Source organism: Antennarius striatus, chromosome 10 (genome assembly GCF_040054535.1).
Source record: "Antennarius striatus isolate MH-2024 chromosome 10, ASM4005453v1, whole genome shotgun sequence".
Taxonomy (NCBI): Eukaryota; Metazoa; Chordata; class Actinopteri; order Lophiiformes; family Antennariidae; genus Antennarius; species Antennarius striatus.
This window is the reverse complement of record NC_090785.1, coordinates 11834201-11856095: the sequence shown is the minus strand read 5'-3', so window position 1 is coordinate 11856095 and position 21895 is coordinate 11834201. Positions and strand designations below refer to the sequence as shown.

Sequence of the window (21895 nt, the reverse complement as noted above, 5' to 3'; positions counted from 1 at the left end):
AGTGAGAAACAAGAAAAAACGTGCGCAACCACACACACACACACACACACACACACACACACACACACACACACACACACACACACACACACACACACACACACACACACACACACACACACACACACACACACTCACACACACACTCACACACACACTCACACCATTAAATATATAAATAAATGAATAAAAAATATACAGCACAAACCTTGCTTAGTATAGCAAAAAAAAAGAAGCTAGCCTGGTTAAATAAGGGAGATAAAGTGTGTTTATTATTGGGGCTTCAGATATCTTTGGAGATTGTTATCTCCTCTAATTCAATAGGTAAAATATATGTTACTCTTTTCTTTTAAGAAGAGAGAACTTCTGCTCCTGCGTCTTGCCTCTTCAAAAAGGTGATGAAAGTGACACCTGGAACAATGCAGAAAAAACATTGTGATGAAAGATCAATCATTTCAGTTGAACCTTTTTCCATGTGGCCTGATGGCAGAAGACATTACTATACTAACCAGACAGAGGAGTCTTTTAGCTGCTGACTTCACTGTTTCACATCAGGACATCTGACTTTTCTTTATGTATTTCAAAGTGCTGAGTGGGCTGTTTCAAGCATGTAGCTGGTTATATTACAACACACTCATTAAGCTTTAACATGCTTTTGTTTCTTTCTCGCCACTCTGGTGTTAGTGATAACATTATTTTACCGCACCTTTATGTCTGACTTAAACAGGAGAGGCTGCTTCCTTCTCGGGGTTGGAAAAGGTCAGAGCTGATGGAGGGCTCTGATTTTCTGTTGCAGAGAAATCTGAATGTCAGAGAAAATATCACCTGAAGGCATGGCACACTCCCTTGAATGTGTTTGTGCTTTCACGGCCAGGACTGGGATGTATTTTTATTTCATTGTGATTGAGTGACAATGTGAGGCTTGTGCTAAAAGAGGCACATCAGTAGACTAACAGACACATGGACACACACCCATGAGGTTCAAAAGACACCCATAGTGCCGCTTTACTTAAATTTAAAGTTACAAATCAGATTTCACTTAGTTGACATGGGAAAGATTTCATATTTAAATCACTGAACGTATCCAATGTTGGGAGGCAGAGCAAAGACTCCTCTCTGCTTGACTGACTTCATGTATCCTCCCAGCTGAGGAGCAGCTCCTTCCTCTTGTGTCCTTGCACAGTCAAACAGCTTCAACAGCCCTACCGACCGATAAAAGAATAACTAGTTGAGATTAGGCAGGTTTGAACTCTGGGCACTGTAGTTCACTTTTCTAACCCGCTATTGCTCCGCAATGCAACATCTTACCTCCTGAAATTGGTAGAAGAACCAAAAAAGATACTAGACAGCATCAAAATAGCAACAAAGTATTGTAGCAGCCAAACAGGCATCACTTTCTGTTTGAGATGCATAGAGCTGGACCTGGCCAGGCAAATCTCTCTTTTACAGAAACACGATGAGAAACATGCAACAACAACGACAATATATCATTAATCTCATTGTTTCCTTGACTTTCTGGGACATTCAATATTAACAATTAAATAATTTACAATCCTGCATGAAGTAACAGAGAGGGAGGGAGACTCTCCAAGCATGTGACTGTGTTATAGTGTTACATCTTCAAACGAGCCCGATGGTTGAACACATAACATGAGAATGAATAGCTGATTGGAGTACACGAAAGGCAATCCACAATCTGGCCTTCCTGGAGGAAACATATTTACATCCAGTGCATCAGCTAATTTATCTGGGCTCACAGACTGACCAGAAGCTCTGACATGGACATACTGACATAGGAGAGAAAGACAGAAGAGCAGGAAATAAAGAAGTGAGTCACAGGTTTGAGGGGGAAGACAGTAACATAAGGTGGACAGCTTGAGCAGAATTTTGATAAGGTCTTGACAGTTGCTGCTAAACATTAATAGGCTCTCTGCTCTTGGTATCAACAATGAGGGACACGACTGAAAAAGACAAGGTTGGATGAGGTTCACTGAGGAGTGAGATGCGGGTAAGGGACATGGATTACAAAAGCAAGTTCAGAGCTGTAAAGATGGCCTGCTGCCAATGAAACTGGAAGTGGAGACACTGGAATGGCTTCAGATCTGTGCTGAGTTATCGGAGATTCCTGGTCGGCTGATGGCAGAAAACGGAGTGGAGCTACCAAGCATAGCCAATTTCGTCATCCTTGTCATCTCCCTCATCCTCGTCATCGTCAATGGCTCCTCGGGTCTGAACATGGCCCCGTCTCTTTTTCTGCCGGCTCCGCCCAGTCTGTGATGGCTCCTCCTCCTGGTCGTTGAGAAGAATGACCGCACTGCCGCTGCCGAAATCTCCCGATGTTTCCTGGTCCTCGTCTGTAGACACAAGTAATGTAAAAAATTGGCAGCGCAGAGAAATAATAATAATAATAATAAACACATGCACACGCACACACGCACACACGCACACACACACACACACACACACACACACACACACACACACACACACACACACACACACACACACACACACACACAAACACACACACACATGATTATATGTATTATCCTGGCTGCAGCCAGGATAATACATGCCAAAAAAAAGATAGCCTTAGCACTTAGCAGACACATAGCAGACGGTAGATGCATGACTCTCATCAATCATTCCTCGTCTCAGTGAGCACAACATGGAGTCGAGGGAACTTGCAAGCTTCTACGACGTTTAGTGATATGTTTTTGTCACTAATGTTGATTCCCGTGTAGCCACAGTGTGAACAGGAGTCATTATCTAAGTCACTGCCTCAGGCATTTTTATAAAATTGGCAACATAAAATTCTCCTTCACTTCAAACAGTCTATTAACACCTGGACACAAGTGTGTTCTGGTTGACTGACATTTACAGTGTCAAAAACCATTTGGTGTTTTGGCTGTAAAGAGGAGAACTCAGACATTGCTACCTCATCCTTCTGTGTGAGGCCAAATGGAAACTCTCCAGGCTGCTCCAGCCTGAGGCCACTCAGCCACAGCTAGATGAGCTTGTTAGACCAGAGACAAAGGACTGCTGCTGTCTCTGTGTGTGTATGTATGTGTGTGTGTGTGTGGGGTGATTGGAAAGACACCTCATCAATATTAGAAGTTGCAATTACTGGCTTTGGACTAGACAGGCATTCCGGTGAGAGGTAATCTGTGACTGTAAGTTGGCTGTTTGATTGGTAATCAGTATAACCGAAGGATTTTTTTTGCTAATTAATGTTCTTTTTTCCTCAGAAATTCCACGGACATTGATTTGCAGCAAAGTGCTTCTATTGGATTTTTGACCATTTTTCTTGATTTTTCCATCCTAGCTTTTTAATAATTACTGAGACATATCAAAGTACTTGGTTAATTCTACAATACAGTATGAATTCCTCCTATAAGTGCATTTTCTTTGATGTCAGCTCCAGCTAGAGGTTCAGTTGTTTATTCTCATCCAAAACATGCAATCCGTCATGTTTATAGCAAAACTTTTGACGATGCTCTCCGCTGACAAGTAAGATGGATTTTGTAGCATGACTCACAAGGATCTGATGTTTTATCAAAGGTGCACAAGCTGAATATCAGAGGGAGATAGAATCAGACATGAGACTGATATTAAACCAGCCAGGCTGGCTCCAGAGGCATGTATAGTTATCTCTCTGCTGAATGATCACTGATGCTTAGATACCGCGTAGGATAAGGAGAGAAGCATAAAATATATGGAACAAAGAAATGGCAAAAAAATTGGAATGGTGGTGCTCTGTGTGTATCAGCAGTTGGTTATGTTTGTAAGCAGCAGCACCAGATTACAGGGAGAATAAAGACATGCAGAAGTCCAGTAGAAATTCAACACATCTTTACCACAGTTGGGGTTGCCTTGTTTTCTAGAACCAGCAATCTCATTTCCATATTTGTCCACACACCAACATTGTCCAGTGCTGCTGTGACACTGGGTTGGTTTGAAGTAGCCCTCCTCAGTGCATCGAGGGAGGTAAGAGCCTGAGGACAATGAGGATAAAGGGTGAGGATGAGAAGAAAAGCAAAACAAAGTTTGAGAAAGAAGGTAAACAGTGCTGTGAAATGAGGGAAAGGATCCAGAGCATTAAATTGACAAAAACAGGGTGGAATCTGACCCCCCCTCCTCCTCAGCAGAGGTTGTGTGTTATCAGATTTCTTGAGTATTCGCAGCAGGAGATCAACAATCAATTACTGCTGTGAAGGTTGCAGGACAACAGCCATACATCCTGTTTAAAGGAAAGCAGTCACTTTCAATAACATACACACACACACACACACACACACACACACACACACACACACACACACACACACACACACACACACACACACACACACACACACACACACACACACACACACACACACACACACACACACACACACACACACACACAAACCAATGCTAACACAAAAACACACACCTGGTTGTGTCACCTTCATGTGACCCAACATAAACTCATTTTTCATGCTGTTTGGCATTGAGCTGGAACTGAACTGAACAATCTACCCGATGAGGACAGACGACACATGTGCAACACTTTAGAAGATGTCTCAGAGTGTCATTACATCCCGCTTCAAAACGGTGATGTATTGCAATTGTCAGTGTTCGTGTGTTGGTCCGTTAGTTAGTTTGTTCATTCGTTCGTTAGTCCACCAAATATCTTTGCAGCCGTTGCAGATAGAAAGATGAGACAAAAAGCATATTACTCAGGTGGCAAAGGGGATGAAAATGAGATGATGACCTTGACCTTGAGAAAAGTAGGTCACGGTCAAATTTCAACTTTTGTACACTCAGGAACCGGATAGGATAGAAAGACGAGGGAGTAGGCCAGTGTGAGTAAGACCCTAGATCAAAGCTAGTACTTTGATCTACCTCTGCACTAGCTCTGATCTTTGGCCTTACTCACACTGGCCTCCATATGCAGGATGTTGCAGTCTATGACTGCCTATTTCCTAGTTTTTAATGCGCCTGATCTTTCACACTCATTAAAGGAAGTACACTATTTCATTCTGGTGTATATGCACGTTAGCATTAAAGGTGGCTGGATGAGTTTGTTAGACAAGAGCCGAACACCATGTAGACTCACCAAGGAGGCTCTTCCTTCGACTTTGACTCTGGATCCTGTTCTTCTCAGTTTGGCAAGGTAGTCCTACAACAAGAGAACATAAGAAAGGAGTTTAATTAATAACCTCATTCAGTTTATTAACAGGCTTCACTGAAGCAGCAGCTACTCTGTACTCCACTAGTTAAAGTCTTCACATTTCTTACATTTCTCAACTGGTACAGTAATCATAATATTAATTTCTTCAGTTGAAATTATGAACTACAAAGTATGTAGTCTTTTTAAATGTTTTTTTTAAATTTGTAGTCTGAGAGAGAGAAAGAGACAGAAATAGAGCACTGCGTGTGTGTGTTTGTGTGTGTGTGTGTGTGTGTGTGCGCGCGCGCGCTATGTAACAGTTTAAATATCTATACAGTATTCATTCATTTTCCTGACCGGTTCATCCGCTTGAACTGGAGTGAGAAAGTGTCACTCCAGTTGACGAGTTTTATTTGTATCGTGCTTGTATTCGTCAAAAATGCTTTATAAGTACCGAGTACTCGTCTGAAACGAGTACTCGGCTGACCCCTAGTTAAAAGCCTATGGCAACCTTTTTTGAGTTCAAAACTCGATCAATGTGAATGTTTTTAGTTTTTATGTGCAATAAAATACAATTTTTCCATTTTCAAATTTGACTATGTGTCTATTTTTGCACAATAAAGTTTGTGGCATAAGTGACACAAACTGTATACAGTTATAAGCCCATTGCAACCTTTTTTGAGTTCCAAAAATATTTTGAGTATTTTGATGTTACAATGAAAATCTTTGACTATTTGGACAGAATATTTCATAGCTTCATCGTTTGATCCTATTAGTCACTTGTGTGGAATTTTGCATTAATAGTTCGAATTTCTGAATAATTTCTAAATAATCTTTGACCACTGATCTCAGATAAGTTCATCCATGAGGATTGGCATGACCGATTGTCAGAATAAGGCACTCTGAGAATACCAGACAGAAACACAATGCCTTTAGACATACATGTAGCTATCCCTGGTGCAGAGGCAGTATGACGCAGAGGCTTATGAATCATGGATGTGGTTGTACTTGAATATTGACTGAATACCTGCTGAAGGTAAATTAGGATTATAATAGCGATCAGTTTTTGACTGACACCGGTCCCCTTCCTTACCCACGGACTTCTGAAAGCAGTAGCACCACTCATTGTTGGATAGCTTGCCATCCTTGAAGGAGTCACATGAGTTGAAGAGGGGCTTCATACATAGCTCATACTTGTCCAGGTAAATGGCACTCAGCTCTGATTGGTCCAGTAGAAGATCAAAGTTCATGTCTAGCTTATTGAACATCCACCCCAGTGAATCCTTACAGATGGGCAAGATGCTAGTGTCAAAATCTGGTGAAGAGAAGAGACAGAGATGAGAGAAAACTGATATAAATTAATGAAGTGAACATTTTTGAAACTGCATAACATGTCCAGGTCACTTCCAATTTTATCCGTTTCAGATAGCAGACAGTGATTTGAGTGCAGTGTGCGTGTCAATGTGTGTGCATGCGTGGTGGCAGATCTGAGATGTGTTCTGACATGTTGACATTACAGTGAACAGAACAAGGTCACTGTCAACATCACCGCTAGTCCTCATGAGAGCTGGAAAGTGTAAAAAGGCTATGCAGTCACTCACATCGTTACACACACCCACACACACACTTATACATGCACACACACACATGCTGTGGAAAGATATACTCACGTCCAGTGGTGGAGCCAAAGCTGTCGGAGGATTTGAGGTCTCTGTTTGCATCAAGGTGGAGAACGCCAAACCAGTCCTTCAGTTTGGCAGCTAGACTGTGGAGCTCTGTGTCGGTGCAGGCTACACACACACACACACACACACACACACACACACACACACACACACACACACACACACACACACACACACACACACACACACACACACACACACACACACACAATAAAAATAATGAAGAAATTCAATCTATTGTTGTAATCAGAGTAAATAAATCAGTTTTTTCTTGCTTTGTATAAAACTTCTCTGCCGTATACTTTCATGTGATGTTTTTTACATTCTATTTCTCATATGGAGTGACATCCATAATTACCCTACATACTGTAATGTGGGGCTTTCTTGTTTTCTTTGTTGTGGTTTACTTTTGTTCTTCAAACTAATGATTTAATGTGTATTTGAAATGACACACACATACAGTGACACACACACACACACACAACAATGGGCGAAGGTCTGTTTGAAAGCCAACATATCATTTTGTCCCTGGAGGGAAAATAAACTGATGTCTTGCAATGAGAGGCCTCTTGATGCAGCATTTTATCCTTGGTGGAGATAAATCTGTGTGTGTTTGTGTTTGTATGCATGATTACTGTTCTCTGAGCAATAAAAAAAAAAGAAATCAAACAAGCACGCTGAAGTTCTCTCCATTACACTATCCGAACAGAGTGCAAACTGACAATATATTTAATTTAATATGCCTGATTAAAAATATGAAGATGTCTCTGCTGCTGCCTATCAAACCTCTTGTTCCTTAAGCCCTCTGGGATTGACAGGGTCTGCCTGCGATTCAAGCACCCGCCTGCCTCTCCTTGTCTCCTTCAGCATGTCTGCCTGTCAATCTACCTCACTTACTGTTTGTCTTATGCATAATTGGCACATTCCTTCCAAATTTATTCAGTTTGAAGGCTTCATTCAGTATACCCGAAAGAAAGAAAATCTATACTGCATATTATTAGAAATAATACATTTTGCAAACCCACATTGTACTGATACATGGAGAGCATGATAAAAATTTACTGGTATCTATTTTTCCTTTAATGTCCATTCTTTTGTTCTACGTTATTCCATTTTCCCCACATGCTGTCTTCATCCTACTTCTTCAAGCATCTACATCTTTGCACCACAGCTCACAATGAGTCTCGACGGGTCCTCTTATCTCACTGCAACCCAAATTGGTTCGGACAGACAACGATGCTGCCCGCATTAGGACTCCTTTGCTGGCAATGAGTCAGAAAACTGCAGCTGAAATCCTTCAGACCATACAGAAATAAACAAGGTATGTTCTTAGCCTGATGTGAAGCTTAATTTTGTTACAATTGTTTTGGTTGATCGATCGATCAATCAATCAATCAATCAACTAATTGACATCCTGCTTCAAGACATATGGTAGGCACAATTCTTGTCAGGTTGCCAATATTGTTACTAGGCCTACAATATGTGGGTGACTAACCCTAAAGGAATGGGAGAACTTACATTTCAAGAAACTTTATGTTGAATTGGTAAAATTAATGTTAAAATCCACAATAAATAGTGAAATCAATACATCATTTCAATTTTGCATCATTGATGAAGAAATATCCCAAAGATCTAGAACTGAATCAACACAACCTGGTTTATTTCCAATTGTGAAGAAAGAAGATAATCCAGCAAAATCATTAATTCATCTTCTATATCGGCTTCATCTGCTGTCATGGGTCGCAGGGTGCTGGAGCCTATTGACTGGGGGTGTGAGGAAGGGGATACTCCGGGCGCGATGCCAGTGCACCACAGAGCCATGTGCATGTTTTTGGAGGAGGGAGGCAGCCAGAAAATTCGGAGAGAACCCACGCAGACACGGGAAGAACATTCAAACTCTGTACAGAGAGGGACGCAAAACCGGAACTGCCTTGTTGTGTGGCGACCGTGCTACCCACCATGGCGCCACAGCCAAATCAACATGACAAAATGTCATGTTGAAATGTTACGTTGACAGTTCAGAATCCCAGTATTCTGAACTGGGCTACCCAATCCACAGCCATAAATAAACGTGGGATACTTCACACCATCTAAGAAGTTTATAGCAATGTGCGCTTTTAGAAATGAATGCAAACTGCCTCAAGTAAATCTGAAGATGTCTCTGCACTGAACTGCTTTAGGAAAACATTTATTATCATAATAAACCACAAGTATTGTCTTCCACAGAACAGAATTTGATACTGCTTTCATGAGATTTGGAAACTCAAAAAATGGCGACGCAAAAAGTGGTGGTGGAGTAGTGGTGGAGTGACTGACTGATCAGCTATTTATATATACAAATACAGAATGATATTTTCTTAAATGCTATTATTGTTCTGTGCAGACCTTATCACAGGCTATGCGGTGTGTGGTAATAAACTTAATTAGACATTGCTTCATTTTAAGGAGTCATGGAATAAATATTTATGGACTACAATATGAAGTGAAAATGATCAAATGCAGATGAAACCTTCACCATATTTATTTGAGAAAATATCTTTATATTATTATTTAACTTTCTAATATAGTACCGTATACTATCTTTGGTGAATCCAATTTTTTTTTGCTGTTTATCTTAAACATAAAAAAATAGAATACATATTACAGAATACATCTCACAATGGTGACAGCCTGTAACTGTTCATGATTCAACTTTCAACATTAAAGATAACAATAATGAACTTCTACAGAGGACACAAGCAAATGAAATGAAGGCAAAGCGGGGAGGTTAGCGAGTTTCTTTTCTTTCCTTTTTTTTCCTTTCTTGTCTTTTACTTTTCTCTTTTCTTTTCAAACCACTTCCAACTGAGAGGTGATTATTCTGACAAGCCACCTGAAAGCACAATAATAAAGTACTAACTGATTTTACCAAAAAGGTTTTGGAGGACATTGCGCTTGTTGTCTGGATGATATTCAAAAGAGATGTTGGATACAGTCATACAGTCATAGAGAGACATGTCATAGATACAGTCATAGAGAGACATGTTTTTGCTGCACAGATTTAACAGCTTACAGGTCAAGTTAATTTTACAAAGCACAGGACTTTGACAATGCATGCAGATTTTTGTGTCCTACATCGTTCTTTTTTATGTTTTGTTATTTTTTATTGCAAAACCCTTACAATAAGGCAGAGGTTTTCTAAAATGGATGTACTAGTGAAATATGAAATACAAAAACAACAAAAGAATCATACCTAGCCATGTATTGACCAATTTTACATTTTTATGTTTGTCAAAATAGTCAGTTTAATTTACACAATATGACCACCTTGAATATGAGACGCAGCCTCCTTGTTCTCTTGTGGTTTGGCACACACATGCACCAGATGTTGTGCTTAGGAATAGCAATAAAAGGTGATTGAGTGAAGCGTTGCCACGTTACATATGGTAAAATTCCCTCTTGACCACTTTAAGCTGTGAGATTAATGTGTCCTCCAGACAACCTAATATATAACTCTGACCATCAGGAGAAGTCAGGTGTAGAATTTCTCTATGGGTCCCCTTTATCATTTATTATTTAATTTGATTAACTAAGTTTGCCATGTAAAAAAAGATGGAGTGGCTCCAAATCTTAACAGAAGAAAAGAGGGCAGTGATAACCTTGAGAGATCCGGAGTGTGGTCTGACCAGATCAAGATGAAAAACTGAAGGAAACAAAGATGAGGGAAATGAGAGGTGGTGCAGTGAGGTGACATGTCCTAACAAGGTAGCAGCAGGAAAAAGAAATGGGAGATATGAGGACGATATAAGGTCAGATTCATTAAAAAGATACAAGAAAATGTTTGACTTTCTTTGCCCTAAGCCATTAGCTCTCCAGAACAATCTCACTGACAGTGAGTTAAGGTTGCTCTAGATAATGATCAGTAATACACTGAGCAAACAGGAAGGCAGGTAGAGGTAAAAGTGACACAGGCACCAGAGAAACAGTTTACATTTCAGCCTAAGAGAGAGAGACCATGTCTGAAAATAGAGCCCAAAATAAAGATCTATTAAGCGTTGATTAGTGACAGACTGACAAAAATTTATTTCCAAACTAGGAAGAAAAAAATTCTGTGAAAATCTTCAGAGCAAATATTTTGACTTGTCATGGGAGAAAAAAAATAAGAGCATCCTAAGGTTTTCCATCCTGTAGCATTCTCCCTACCTATCCTTGGCTTGAAGTTCTTAATCCTTGTTGAAATGTTTTAAAGTTTCTTTTCTTTTTCTTGAATTTTTTTTACCCCTTTATCTTCTTTGATTTCAAAATTATTACATCATATGATTTGTTTTTTCCCTGTCACTTTGTGAGGTGTTTACCTGTATGGTGCTGTTCACTGTTTTGGTCAATTTTTGGTATTTCATTAAAATGTTCCATATAAATAAATTTTGACTTGTTGCACTTCAAAATGTCTCATGTGGACAAAAGCGTATATGTGAGATAATCATAGTCCATGTCAGCAGAATTACTTCAACAATCCTGTGAAGAGGGAAAATAAGACAAAATTAGACATTTGTGCATGTTAACAGTGGGATATACAGTACTGTAATTGGTCAATGAAAGCAGAGCACAGAATTTTCATCAAGTTCAAATTTGCTGAGATTCTTGAATTGGTGCTGCATTGATCTGTAACCTACTGTATGTTGATTGTTGAAAAGCAGTGGTGGGTGGTCAAGGCCAGCAAGCCCTACTCTGCTGGTCTAACATAACCAGGAATCATGATAATATTTATGATAAAAGTTAATTGTACTTTAATGCATTTTCCTTAAATAAATATATTCAAATATGTGTATAAATATATAATTATACATTTGGAGATAATATGACATAGGCCAACACTAGGTCAATGTTCTATTTTTAGGTTAGAGGGGTTTTTACCATTGTGTGATAGATATTAGATATTAGATGTTGTGATATTAGATAGTTGTGATATTAGATACATTTTGTGATATTAGATAGATATTAGATGTTGTGTGATATTAGATAGGGATGCCTTACATTGTAAGAAGGGTGTACCTTACCCACCATGTGGGCCTCCTGCTAATTTTCACTTGCACTTTTTATTTATGGTATTTTATTTTATTTTAATTTTAGACTGTTTATATTTTAGTGATAATTTAGTATATGTCCTGTTAATGCTACACGTGTCTGCTAGTGTAGCATATGTCTTGTGTTATGTCCTTTGATGTCAGTGTTTCTTAGTATCTATCTATCTATCTAGCGATCTATCTATCTAGCGATCTATCTATCTAGCGATCTATCTATCTAGCGATCTATCTATCTAGCGATCTATCTATCTAGCGATCTATCTATCTAGCGATCTATCTATCTAGCGATCTATCTATCTAGCGATCTATCTATCTAGCGATCTATCTATCTAGCGATCTATCTATCTAGCGATCTATCTATCTAGCGATCTATCTATCTAGCGATCTATCTATCTAGCGATCTATCTATCTAGCGATCTATCTATCTAGCGATCTAGCGATCTAGCGATCTAGCGATCTAGCGATCTAGCGATCTAGCGATCTAGCGATCTAGCGATCTAGCGATCTAGCGATCTAGCGATCTAGCGATCTAGCGATCTAGCGATCTAGCGATCTAGCGATCTAGCGATCTAGCGATCTAGCTGTCTATCTTTTTCAAATCAGAATTCAGCTTGCTGTTGTTGCCAGGTTGAATGAAATCTGCCCAGGATCTTCACAATTTAGAATGCAGGTCTCCCTGCACTGTGAGTGAACAGGAACATATAGTTAATAGACAGATGCGATAGCCAACCACATTACGAGTTAGCGACACTAAGGCCTTCTAGCTGGCTTCACGTTCACCTGACATGTACGTGTCCTGTGATTGGATACTGACTCTGACAAGGCGGCGCCATGTAGATGCACATTTGAAGAGAAGCTATGGTGAGACAATGATACAAGCCCTGAAGGAGCTAACCTGTTCTAGCTAACCTGCTCTAGCTAACTTGAACTAGTAACCTGTTCTAGCTAACCTGAACTAGCTAACCTGTTTTAGCTAACCTGAACTAACTAACCTGTTCTAGCTCACCTGAACTAGCTAACCTGAACTAGCCAACCTTTTCTAGCTAACCTGAGCTAGCTAACCTGTTCTAGCTAACCTGCTCTAGCTAACCTGTTCTAGCTAACCTGTTCTAGCTAATGGAGTGTTCTTGAGGAAAGAAAGGAGAATGGATTTTGTGTTTAAATCAGCCGTTTGAACAGCTGTTTCGTTGAGTACAAGCATTTATCTAAGTTTTCATATTTAATTTTCTTATAATGATCTTGTAATTTAATTATCAAATCAATTATAACAAAATAAAATGAAAAATATACTTAAAATGAAAAAAAATGCGTGCTCTTCTGCAATGTATGTTCTGCAATGTGGTACACTTGCGCAGCTGTGTGATTGTAGTGGAACTACACAAAGAGACTTGTGTCCCTGCTGGATAGCCTGTTTAATACAAGACAGAGGTGATGCAACATCTAGTATTGTGTTAGTGTATGTCAGTGCAGACGCTCCTCTACTTAAGTTCATTCGTCTTATGTTTTTTTGATTTTACGTTTGAACTGAATACTTTTGTCCTGCTTATGTTTGGCCTCACTGTTTTGGCTCTTTGTTGTCATATGTATCCTGCTTTTGCCTTGTTCGTCAAAGCACTTTGTAAACTTTTGTTTTTAAAGGTGCTATATAAATAGTTAAAAGTTATTATTATTATGTTTGACTACGGAAAACACCACTGAAGGCCTAGGTGTGAAATGAACGGCCCGCCATTGTTGAAAAGTAATTTTTTTACCACCAGGTTCCTATCTAACGCTTTCCTTATTTTCACCTAATTAACAACAGATTTTTTTCCCACAGGATATAATAAAAAAAGTTGTTCAGACAGTAATTGCAATGGTTAGCATTCCTAAAAGTCACTGTGAAACTGGAATGTCAAAGGAGAGAATAGTCAGTGTGGAGGCAGGAGGGGAAACAAAACAGTGTGTCCCAAAGGATACTTTCTGTGGAAGAATGGGACAGACACACAAAAAAAGTAACATCGAATGATTTTGTTATTCATCCTCTAATAGCTGTTTGTTTTGTTGATATCTGCACAGTATGAAATTTAACTATTAATATAGAAAAAATATAAAACTGCTTGACCCCAACCAGGCCTTTATTACAAATGATTACCAGCAATATGTCTTTGTGTCAGATGGAGTCACTGATTTACATGGAAGTGATGATGTTTGATGCGATTACTTAGCCTCAGGGGTAGATGACGCACCAAATTAAATCTCAGTACCTCTGTATAAATGTGTTAACCTTTGCTGACAAACAGCAGAGATGGATAATCAGATTCATGAGATCACTAAAAAAGATCTTAATCAGTCATTAAAATAAAGACCCTGCAATTAACGTAAACTAGATAATTAACACGTAATTATTAAGTTCTGAGCAGTTTCTACTTTGTGCCGTCAAAGTTTTACAACAGACATTTTTTGCTCTATTTACTTGCTTTTATTCATTATATATTATTTTATTTGGTCTCAATAGGAAATCCTTCAGCAGCTGTGAAATTAAGTGACTTAATGTAATACTGCCTTTACAGTTTGGGACAAAAGAAACTATACAGGAGACTCAATCTTAATTTTCAATTTCTGAAATAAATCAATGCTTGCTGTTTCCTAACAATAAATGAATTTAGCACCATTCAATAAGGCCATCGTCACCAGCAGAACTGTTTGCACACATGTGGCACCAAACCTCCTCAGGACCTGGGCTACTATAAAACAAAATGGGCTGTTGTGATATTATAGTAACTCAGTGGATTTATTTTCCTTTAAGAAATAAAACCACAAAACCTGTGACCCACAGCGTAGCACGTGTTTGTCTCGTCTGCAGGAAGATGGATTGATGGATGGATGATAATTAGTGCAGCTGTTTTAAAATACTGTTGACTCATTGCAGACTCTATTTTTTGTCAGTTTGAGTAACAGATAATATTAAAAGATACACCCCTTACTGCATCCCTCAATGTGAGATAAGACAGAAAAATGTAGACAAGGAAGTTGGACACAACACTGAAAAGTCATTGTTTGGAGGTTTGAGACATTTTTTGCTCAACGAACCAGTTTAACGTCAGACAATGTTTTCATGGACAGGCCTTTAATGTTAGGCGAATAAACATAACAAAGTAAAATAATACTACAAGCATAAAAAAAGTTTTTTTTGGAAATACATGTATAATAATAATACATGTGTATCCAATGAGTACTCAACTACATAAGCCAGCTCCAGCTCAACGTCTCCAAGACAAAGGAGATGGTTCTGGATTTCCGGCGGGCACCTCCCTCTCCACAGCCGGTGATCATCAATGGCAGTGAGGTGGAGGTGGTAGAAAACTATAAGTACCTGGGACTGCAGCTAGACAGCAGACTGGACTGGTCACTCAACTCCAACTGTGTGTACAAGAAGGGGCAGAGCAGGATGTACTTCCTAAGGAGGCTGGCCTCCTTCAACATCTGTCCTAAGCTCCTTTTCATGTTCTATCAGTCCGTAGTCTCCAGTGTGCTGTCATACGCCATTGTGTGTTGGGGTGGGGGGGCCAGGAAAAGAGATATGGACCGTCTGAACAGACTCATCCGCAGAGCGGGCTCAGTGGTCGGGCTGAGCCTGGACTCTGTGGATATGCTTCTGGAGAGCAGGACCATGTCTAAAATTAAGGCCATCATGAACAACACCAGCCACCCCCAACACACCACCTTCTCCCAGCAGAGAAGCACCTTCAGCGGCAGACTGCTGTCACACAGCGCCTCCACAGAGAGGCTGAGGTCCTCCTTCGTGCCCCGTGCCATCAGGGGGTACAATGACTCTCTCAGGAGGAGCGGGGGGGAGGTGGCGAGGTCAGCACGGGGTTGAAAATGGATTTAATTTAATTTAAATTTAATTTTATACTGTTGTATATATATATATATAAAATTTATTTATTTTTTATACTGTTTTTATATTTTAATTCAATTTTATACTGTTTAGATTTTATTTTATACTGTTTATATTTTAATACTGTAATATTTTTAAATTTTATACCGTTTATATTTTTAGCTATAGTTTAGTATATAAGTCCTGTTAGTGCTGCATGTGCCTGTCTGTTAGTGTAATGTATGTCTTGTGGTATGTCCTGTGATGTCAGTGTTTCCTTTTCTCCTGGTGTTTATCCAGTATTATTTGTTAAGTAATGCCTGAGCAGTGGATATATGCAATTTCCTCCGGGATTAATAAAGTATCTATCTATCTATCTATCTATCTATCTATCTATCTAAGCAGCGCTTTCATAACAATGCGCCATTTGTATTTTGTTTGTTTTGCTAGCTTTGGAGTTTCTGTTGGGCGGCCTCAATAAGCATCTTTGCAAAGAGTGGGTCAAAGGCAGATGTGGTGGACAGAATCCGGTCATTTACCCCCCCCAAAAACAAACAAACAAACAAACAAACAAAAACACAATTTTTCAAAACCAGAAATTAAATAAAACTAAAATAAGGTAAGTTACGTATTCTGTGGGACCCAGTACCAATTGACTCACAGACCAGTACCGGTTTTTGGCCCAGACTGAGGTAGGAAGCTGAAGAACAGTGAGAAAATCCACATGACAGGAAAATAACACACAAACTCCACGCATACAGGCACAAATGGATTCAAACCACGAACCCTTGTATTGTGAGGCAACTGTGTTAACCACTTTGTATCCTTGCTGACTTTTAATAAAATTATTAAAAAAGTGATGCTTTGTCATTTGAAATGAAGCCAACAAATAAAACAACATTGTAGTGCCTCTTCAGCAGGGTATAAATTCCCAAAAGTAAGTTCAATTAAAAATGACAATAATCTGGAAATGTAAGTAAAACAACAGAGTTACGTATAGTACAACCAGCCTATTACTGAGGAGTTAATACATGGAATTGACTGACTCCTTCTAAAGACATGCTCAGGACTGCTTGACATTTTTCATCTCCAGTGTGAAAGCAACATCACAACAAATCACTCCTGAGTAGTGGACATGTGTCAAAGCTGAAAGTGATTTAGCAGCTTAATATTCATAGACACATGTATAATAGGCCCAGTGAACCTGTAGCTACCAACACACAGGAGTGAGTACATGTACTGCATTTTTTCAATCTTGTAACCATAGAAACACAATCTGACAAACTGGTTTCCTCACCTACTGCAGCATCAGCTGTTTACCATTTTGTGATGCAGATCATGAGAGACAATATCAGGTTGGAAGACAACAGACACACAAATAAACACGCGCGCGCGCGCACACACACACACACACACACACACACACACACACACACACACACACACACACACACACACACACACACACACACACACACACACACACACACACACACACACACACCACTTATCCCTGCTGCATTTGAATGCACAGCTATCCATTCATCAATATCCTTGTCCATTGTTTCGTGTCACTTTGCCTTGCAGGTCACGGGTCTGCTGGAACCTATAAGAGCTGGCTATGGGAGAAAGGCAGGGTACACTCTGAAAAAAACGCCAGCTCATAACTGGGCCATATGAAAGACCAAAACCACTCATTATCACACTAACAACCATGGACAATTTGGAGTGATCAATTCATCTAAGCTGCATGTTTTTGGAGGTGGGAGAGGAAGAACCCAGAGAAAACCCATGCGGACACGGAGAGAACAAACAAACTCCGCTCAGAAAGGAATCAAACCTGGACCTTCTTGCTAAGAGGTATCCACTGAACTACCAAATACACAATTATTGGGACACTTATCTTACTGGGCTGCGAACAGGAAAGAAATTTAGAAATCAGACTCATGAGTATCCTTTACAGAAATATGAACAGGGGAAACAGCTATATTCAAGTAGACACAATTCCAAGCAGAGAGCCAAGCAATGATAGTAAGAAAAATATTGCTTAATGACGCTATCCAAGACCTAGATTTGGTTCCACTCCACCCAAACTCATCTCTCATTCAGTTCAGTCCTGAAGCCAAGCTCTCAGCAAACCAAACAAATAATTGCAGTTTCTATGAAGTAAAGATGAAAGGGAATTAATTAAGCAGCAGTCGAGTTTGTTAAAGACTTCTCCATTACAGCATCACTCTGTTTCCCGTATTATTCAGCCATTAATGGAAGAGAGTCGAGGGTAAAAAGAGAGCTATCATTAATTAGCAGATACTTTTTTTGTATTAAATGTGCCTGATGAACCTCCGGATTTTTATAAATGCCTCCTACTCAGAGATTGGAAAAGACCTCAGAGGGTAGATGAGGCACGATTAAACGAGAACTAGACAGACAGACAGACAGACAGACAGACAGACAGATAGATAGATAGATAGATAGACAGACAAAATAATCACACACAAGGCAACCCCCCCCCCCTTATTCTGGAAGAAAGGAAATCTGAAACGACATCAATCCATCCTTTTCTCCGCTTCTTTCCTTAAGATTGCGTTTCTCCTCCAGAATCGCTCCATCCATCTCCTGAAATCCCATTTTGGTGACAAACAATAAGACATACACACTCACTTCGTCACTGTTTCCCTGTAGCTGTCGGAAAACTGGTGGTGGTGGCAGGGGAGGCGGGGTTGAGTGAGGGAAGAAGTGACAGGAAAGGGATGGATACACCATGACTCTCTGGGGAATTTGAGGAATTATCTATGAAAGTGTCGTGTGTTTGAGCTGTCACACCAGTGTTTATGAGGCACCCACAAGAACCTGAAAATTATTCAGATACAGATGATCTCCTCCATGTCTACCCGTCCTAATCTCAATATGCATAGTTGCATCCATCCTCTACGCCCGTACAGGAAAGAAACAGAGACAGGCTAACTATGCAACCCTTAACAACGCGCAAGACTAACAAGCTGTGTATGAGTTCATTTAGAAAAATTGACAGCTCCAGTACTCACCAGCCGCCACCACCTTATGTGGTTTGCTGAAATCCTGACCAGGCAGACAGGGACACAGTCCATCACACTTTGTTGAGATTGTCTTCCCAGACAGACAGCTTTGAAACTCCAGCTTGCACTGAAGAAACACACGCATACAAATATAAAACATGGGTATGGATGGACTTTAGAAATGCACATAGAAAAAGTATATTTTTCATCTCAGCTTCCAAAGATTTAGATTTATGGAATGTAGAGAATAAGGAACTTAAATGAAAAAAAAGAGATGTTTGAATCATTGGTTGTAAATTTTGTATTTTTTCCTATAGTTAAATATATTACCTTCCACCAAACCCAACTACAAAATAATCATCAGAGCCTCATACTCCTGCAGAATACTAATACTGTATGCATGTAGTGAAGGAAGAATAGACAAAAATGTCAAGGAAGTCTAATACAGATTTTTCATTTCGGAGAATGTTGGGATCTGTGTCTTTGAAACTTGATCCTACTAGAGGTTATAAGTCAAGATAATTTGGATAATACTGCACCAACTTGTAACTGGGGTACTGTGCCCCCATAACCTTCGAATGGAGAGTTATGAATTCTCGACATGTAATTTAGAGAATTTACAGCCCCAGCCAAAAGTCAGACCTTCTATCCACTTAAATAGGAAACTACATCCAAACTTCTGACTGGTATTTACAACTGAACTTCAAATATGTCAGGCTTTGAACATTGAACTTTCTTTGTTGAACTGATTAAGGGAAAGATTTGCTGAGACAGGCTTGACTATTTATCTTCATTGGACAGATTTGTCCATTAGGTAGCTGTGTAGACACACCATTAGACACAGAGATGCCTACTGACATTCTATTATTCAACACAGTAAGAACATATTGCTATGCAAAAAGCAAGATGAACTCATTCAGAATGTAATTTAACACAATAAATCTCATTTCATGTAAGTGGGGGATAGAAAACTATACTAGTTAGAGGAAAAAAAATCCAATTATAAGATCCTTCCAAGAAGAAAAATGAAAACTGAAGGAGGTATATAAACTCTGTTTGTGAGATGATGACAGTGTTTTAGTGGGAGAGAAATCTAAACACATACACCATACATAGGCTTATCCTTATCTTGACTGCACTTTCATTCACCCTGCTGTTATTTCAATCTGTCATTTCCTCCCTGTCATCTCTTCGATAGAGCTGCTAATGGTGTTTAATGAAATTTGTTGACAGAGAAACAGTGATCTGTACAGTTGTGTCTCCCCAGACAGAGGAAGGAGAAAGAGAGACTTCCTAGTGACAAATTATGTTGTTGCACATTTATTGCATATTCCCAGTTTCTATATGAAGGTAGAAATGCGATATTGTTGTTTAGGCAGCCAAGTTGATGCCTGCATAAAAGTGAGCCTGCCTCCTTCAATTTCAGCATCTGTGCCTCCTCTCTGCTGGGTTGTTTGTTGTTGTGCACTGCTTCAACGGGAGTGATCTTAAAAACTCTGGAGTCATGCAAATGTGGTACAACAGCCTGTTAGAGGCAGGATCATGGTTCAGGTGTGAGTTGTTACTTGTGCAGAGCACAGAGCTGCAGCCTCTAATTGCAGCTTGCATAGTTAGCAGTCGGAGCTAGATGCCGGTGGTCCACTGAGCAAAGCTGGTTATATCAAATCAAAATCTCTTTGCTGACAAAAGTAAAAAAATAAAAAAGTCTATCTTTCTTCTCTTTAAGTTAAAGATTTTGAGCCATGGGGTACTATTTGTTATTTAAAATAAAAAAGACCTGAATGGAGAGTAGAAGGGATGAGACAGGACAATTTAAGAGGAAGGAAGTAATGGATTTAACTCTGTGGGCTTTAGTCTATCATGAGGTTACAGAACTGTCCTCCTAATTGGACACTGAGCGTGTGGGCCAACCTGATGAGGGATGCATGTAATGTAATATTAAAACACAAACAAGCTTGAGATCAGCAGCTCATTTGTGAGTAGAGTTTAAGTTGGACTACAGGGACTCATCTCTCCACTACCTAACTTCCAGCTCTGCCTTCCTTTCTTCTCTTCTTTTCCATCCTTCAACTCTTCGCCTCAACACATCTTAAACCAGACATGTCGTTCAAAGTCAATGTACTGATGTACTGACGATGATGAATGAGTCAAAGTGCCGTACATAAGTTTGTTCCACACATACCTGGTTAGTAATGTATTAAAAACTGAAACACGATCATCACAATATGTGGATGTATATTTATTTCTTGTAGACCTGAGAAATGACATGGCTTATGTGTAAATAAACTTCTGAATTGATTGAAATGCTTTTATTGATTTTGTTTCCTTAGTCACTGCTATAGGTTTAAAGAACATAACTGACTGAAACACTGTAATTAATTAAAAATATTGTATCTATAACTAGACACTTGAAAGCTTTACACTGTTCAGTTTGCTTGGCACAAAAACTGAAAGTGGATGCCAATGTAAATCCAGGGAGTTGCTACCAAACAGAGACAGACACACCTCATTTTTACTCCTCAACTCCAGTATGTTCTTTCTCTACTCTTTTTCTTCTTCTTTTTTATCATAAAGATGTTGTTCCATTGTCCTTTATCATGACATGACATTGTGAGTTTGTGGCTATGTGTAATTTAATATGACCAAGACCATGATCAAGGGTTGCAGACATGGGGGGAGAGGGAGGTTTTGGAAGACAAAATTACCTACAGTGTATGTCTAAATAAAAATACACATTCTGACACACAACTTATATATATCTTTAGTTTGTGTCTTTTGAGAGCAATTCTAAGTACTATGTTAAGAATGACAAATTAAAAGCCACAAATGTAGAAATGAAAGTCTCACCTTGGAAGAGTAAGTGTGTCCATCAGATCCACACACAGGACTTGACTGGAGTGTTGAGCAGAGTCTACATTTTTTGCGTGCACCAGTTTCAAGCCTGTGCTTGTAGTCCGTACTACCTTTCCTAGGTTTCACACTAAAAGAGACAGTGAAAGGGGGAAACAGACTTTGAATAAGTAGTCATAAATATGAAAATCAACATTGCTTTTGAAAAAACACTGGAATGGATAAACTTTAATCTCTGACGTAGG

The 21895-nt window shown here is 39.4% G+C and overlaps 1 protein-coding gene across 4 annotated transcripts in view; it reads right to left on the bottom strand.

Moving 5' to 3' along the window:
* Positions 1–248: 248 nt before the first annotated feature.
* The window catches only part of spock1 (SPARC (osteonectin), cwcv and kazal like domains proteoglycan 1), a 105095-nt gene continuing 83448 nt past the window's right edge, over positions 249–21895 (bottom strand). For 3 of the 4 annotated variants that reach the window (XM_068326289.1, XM_068326287.1, XM_068326290.1), the window contains 7 exons: positions 21648–21780; positions 18810–18927; positions 6829–6948; positions 6252–6473; positions 5105–5167; positions 3858–3995; positions 249–2354 (listed from right to left, as the gene is read on the bottom strand). In XM_068326289.1, the coding sequence (XP_068182390.1) occupies positions 2158–2354; positions 3858–3995; positions 5105–5167; positions 6252–6473; positions 6829–6948; positions 18810–18927; positions 21648–21780 (991 nt within the window). In that variant the 3' untranslated portion in view covers positions 249–2157. The remainder of the gene's footprint in view (positions 2355–3857; positions 3996–5104; positions 5168–6251; positions 6474–6828; positions 6949–18809; positions 18928–21647; positions 21781–21895) is intronic. The other variant, XM_068326291.1, reaches the window with a different exon arrangement.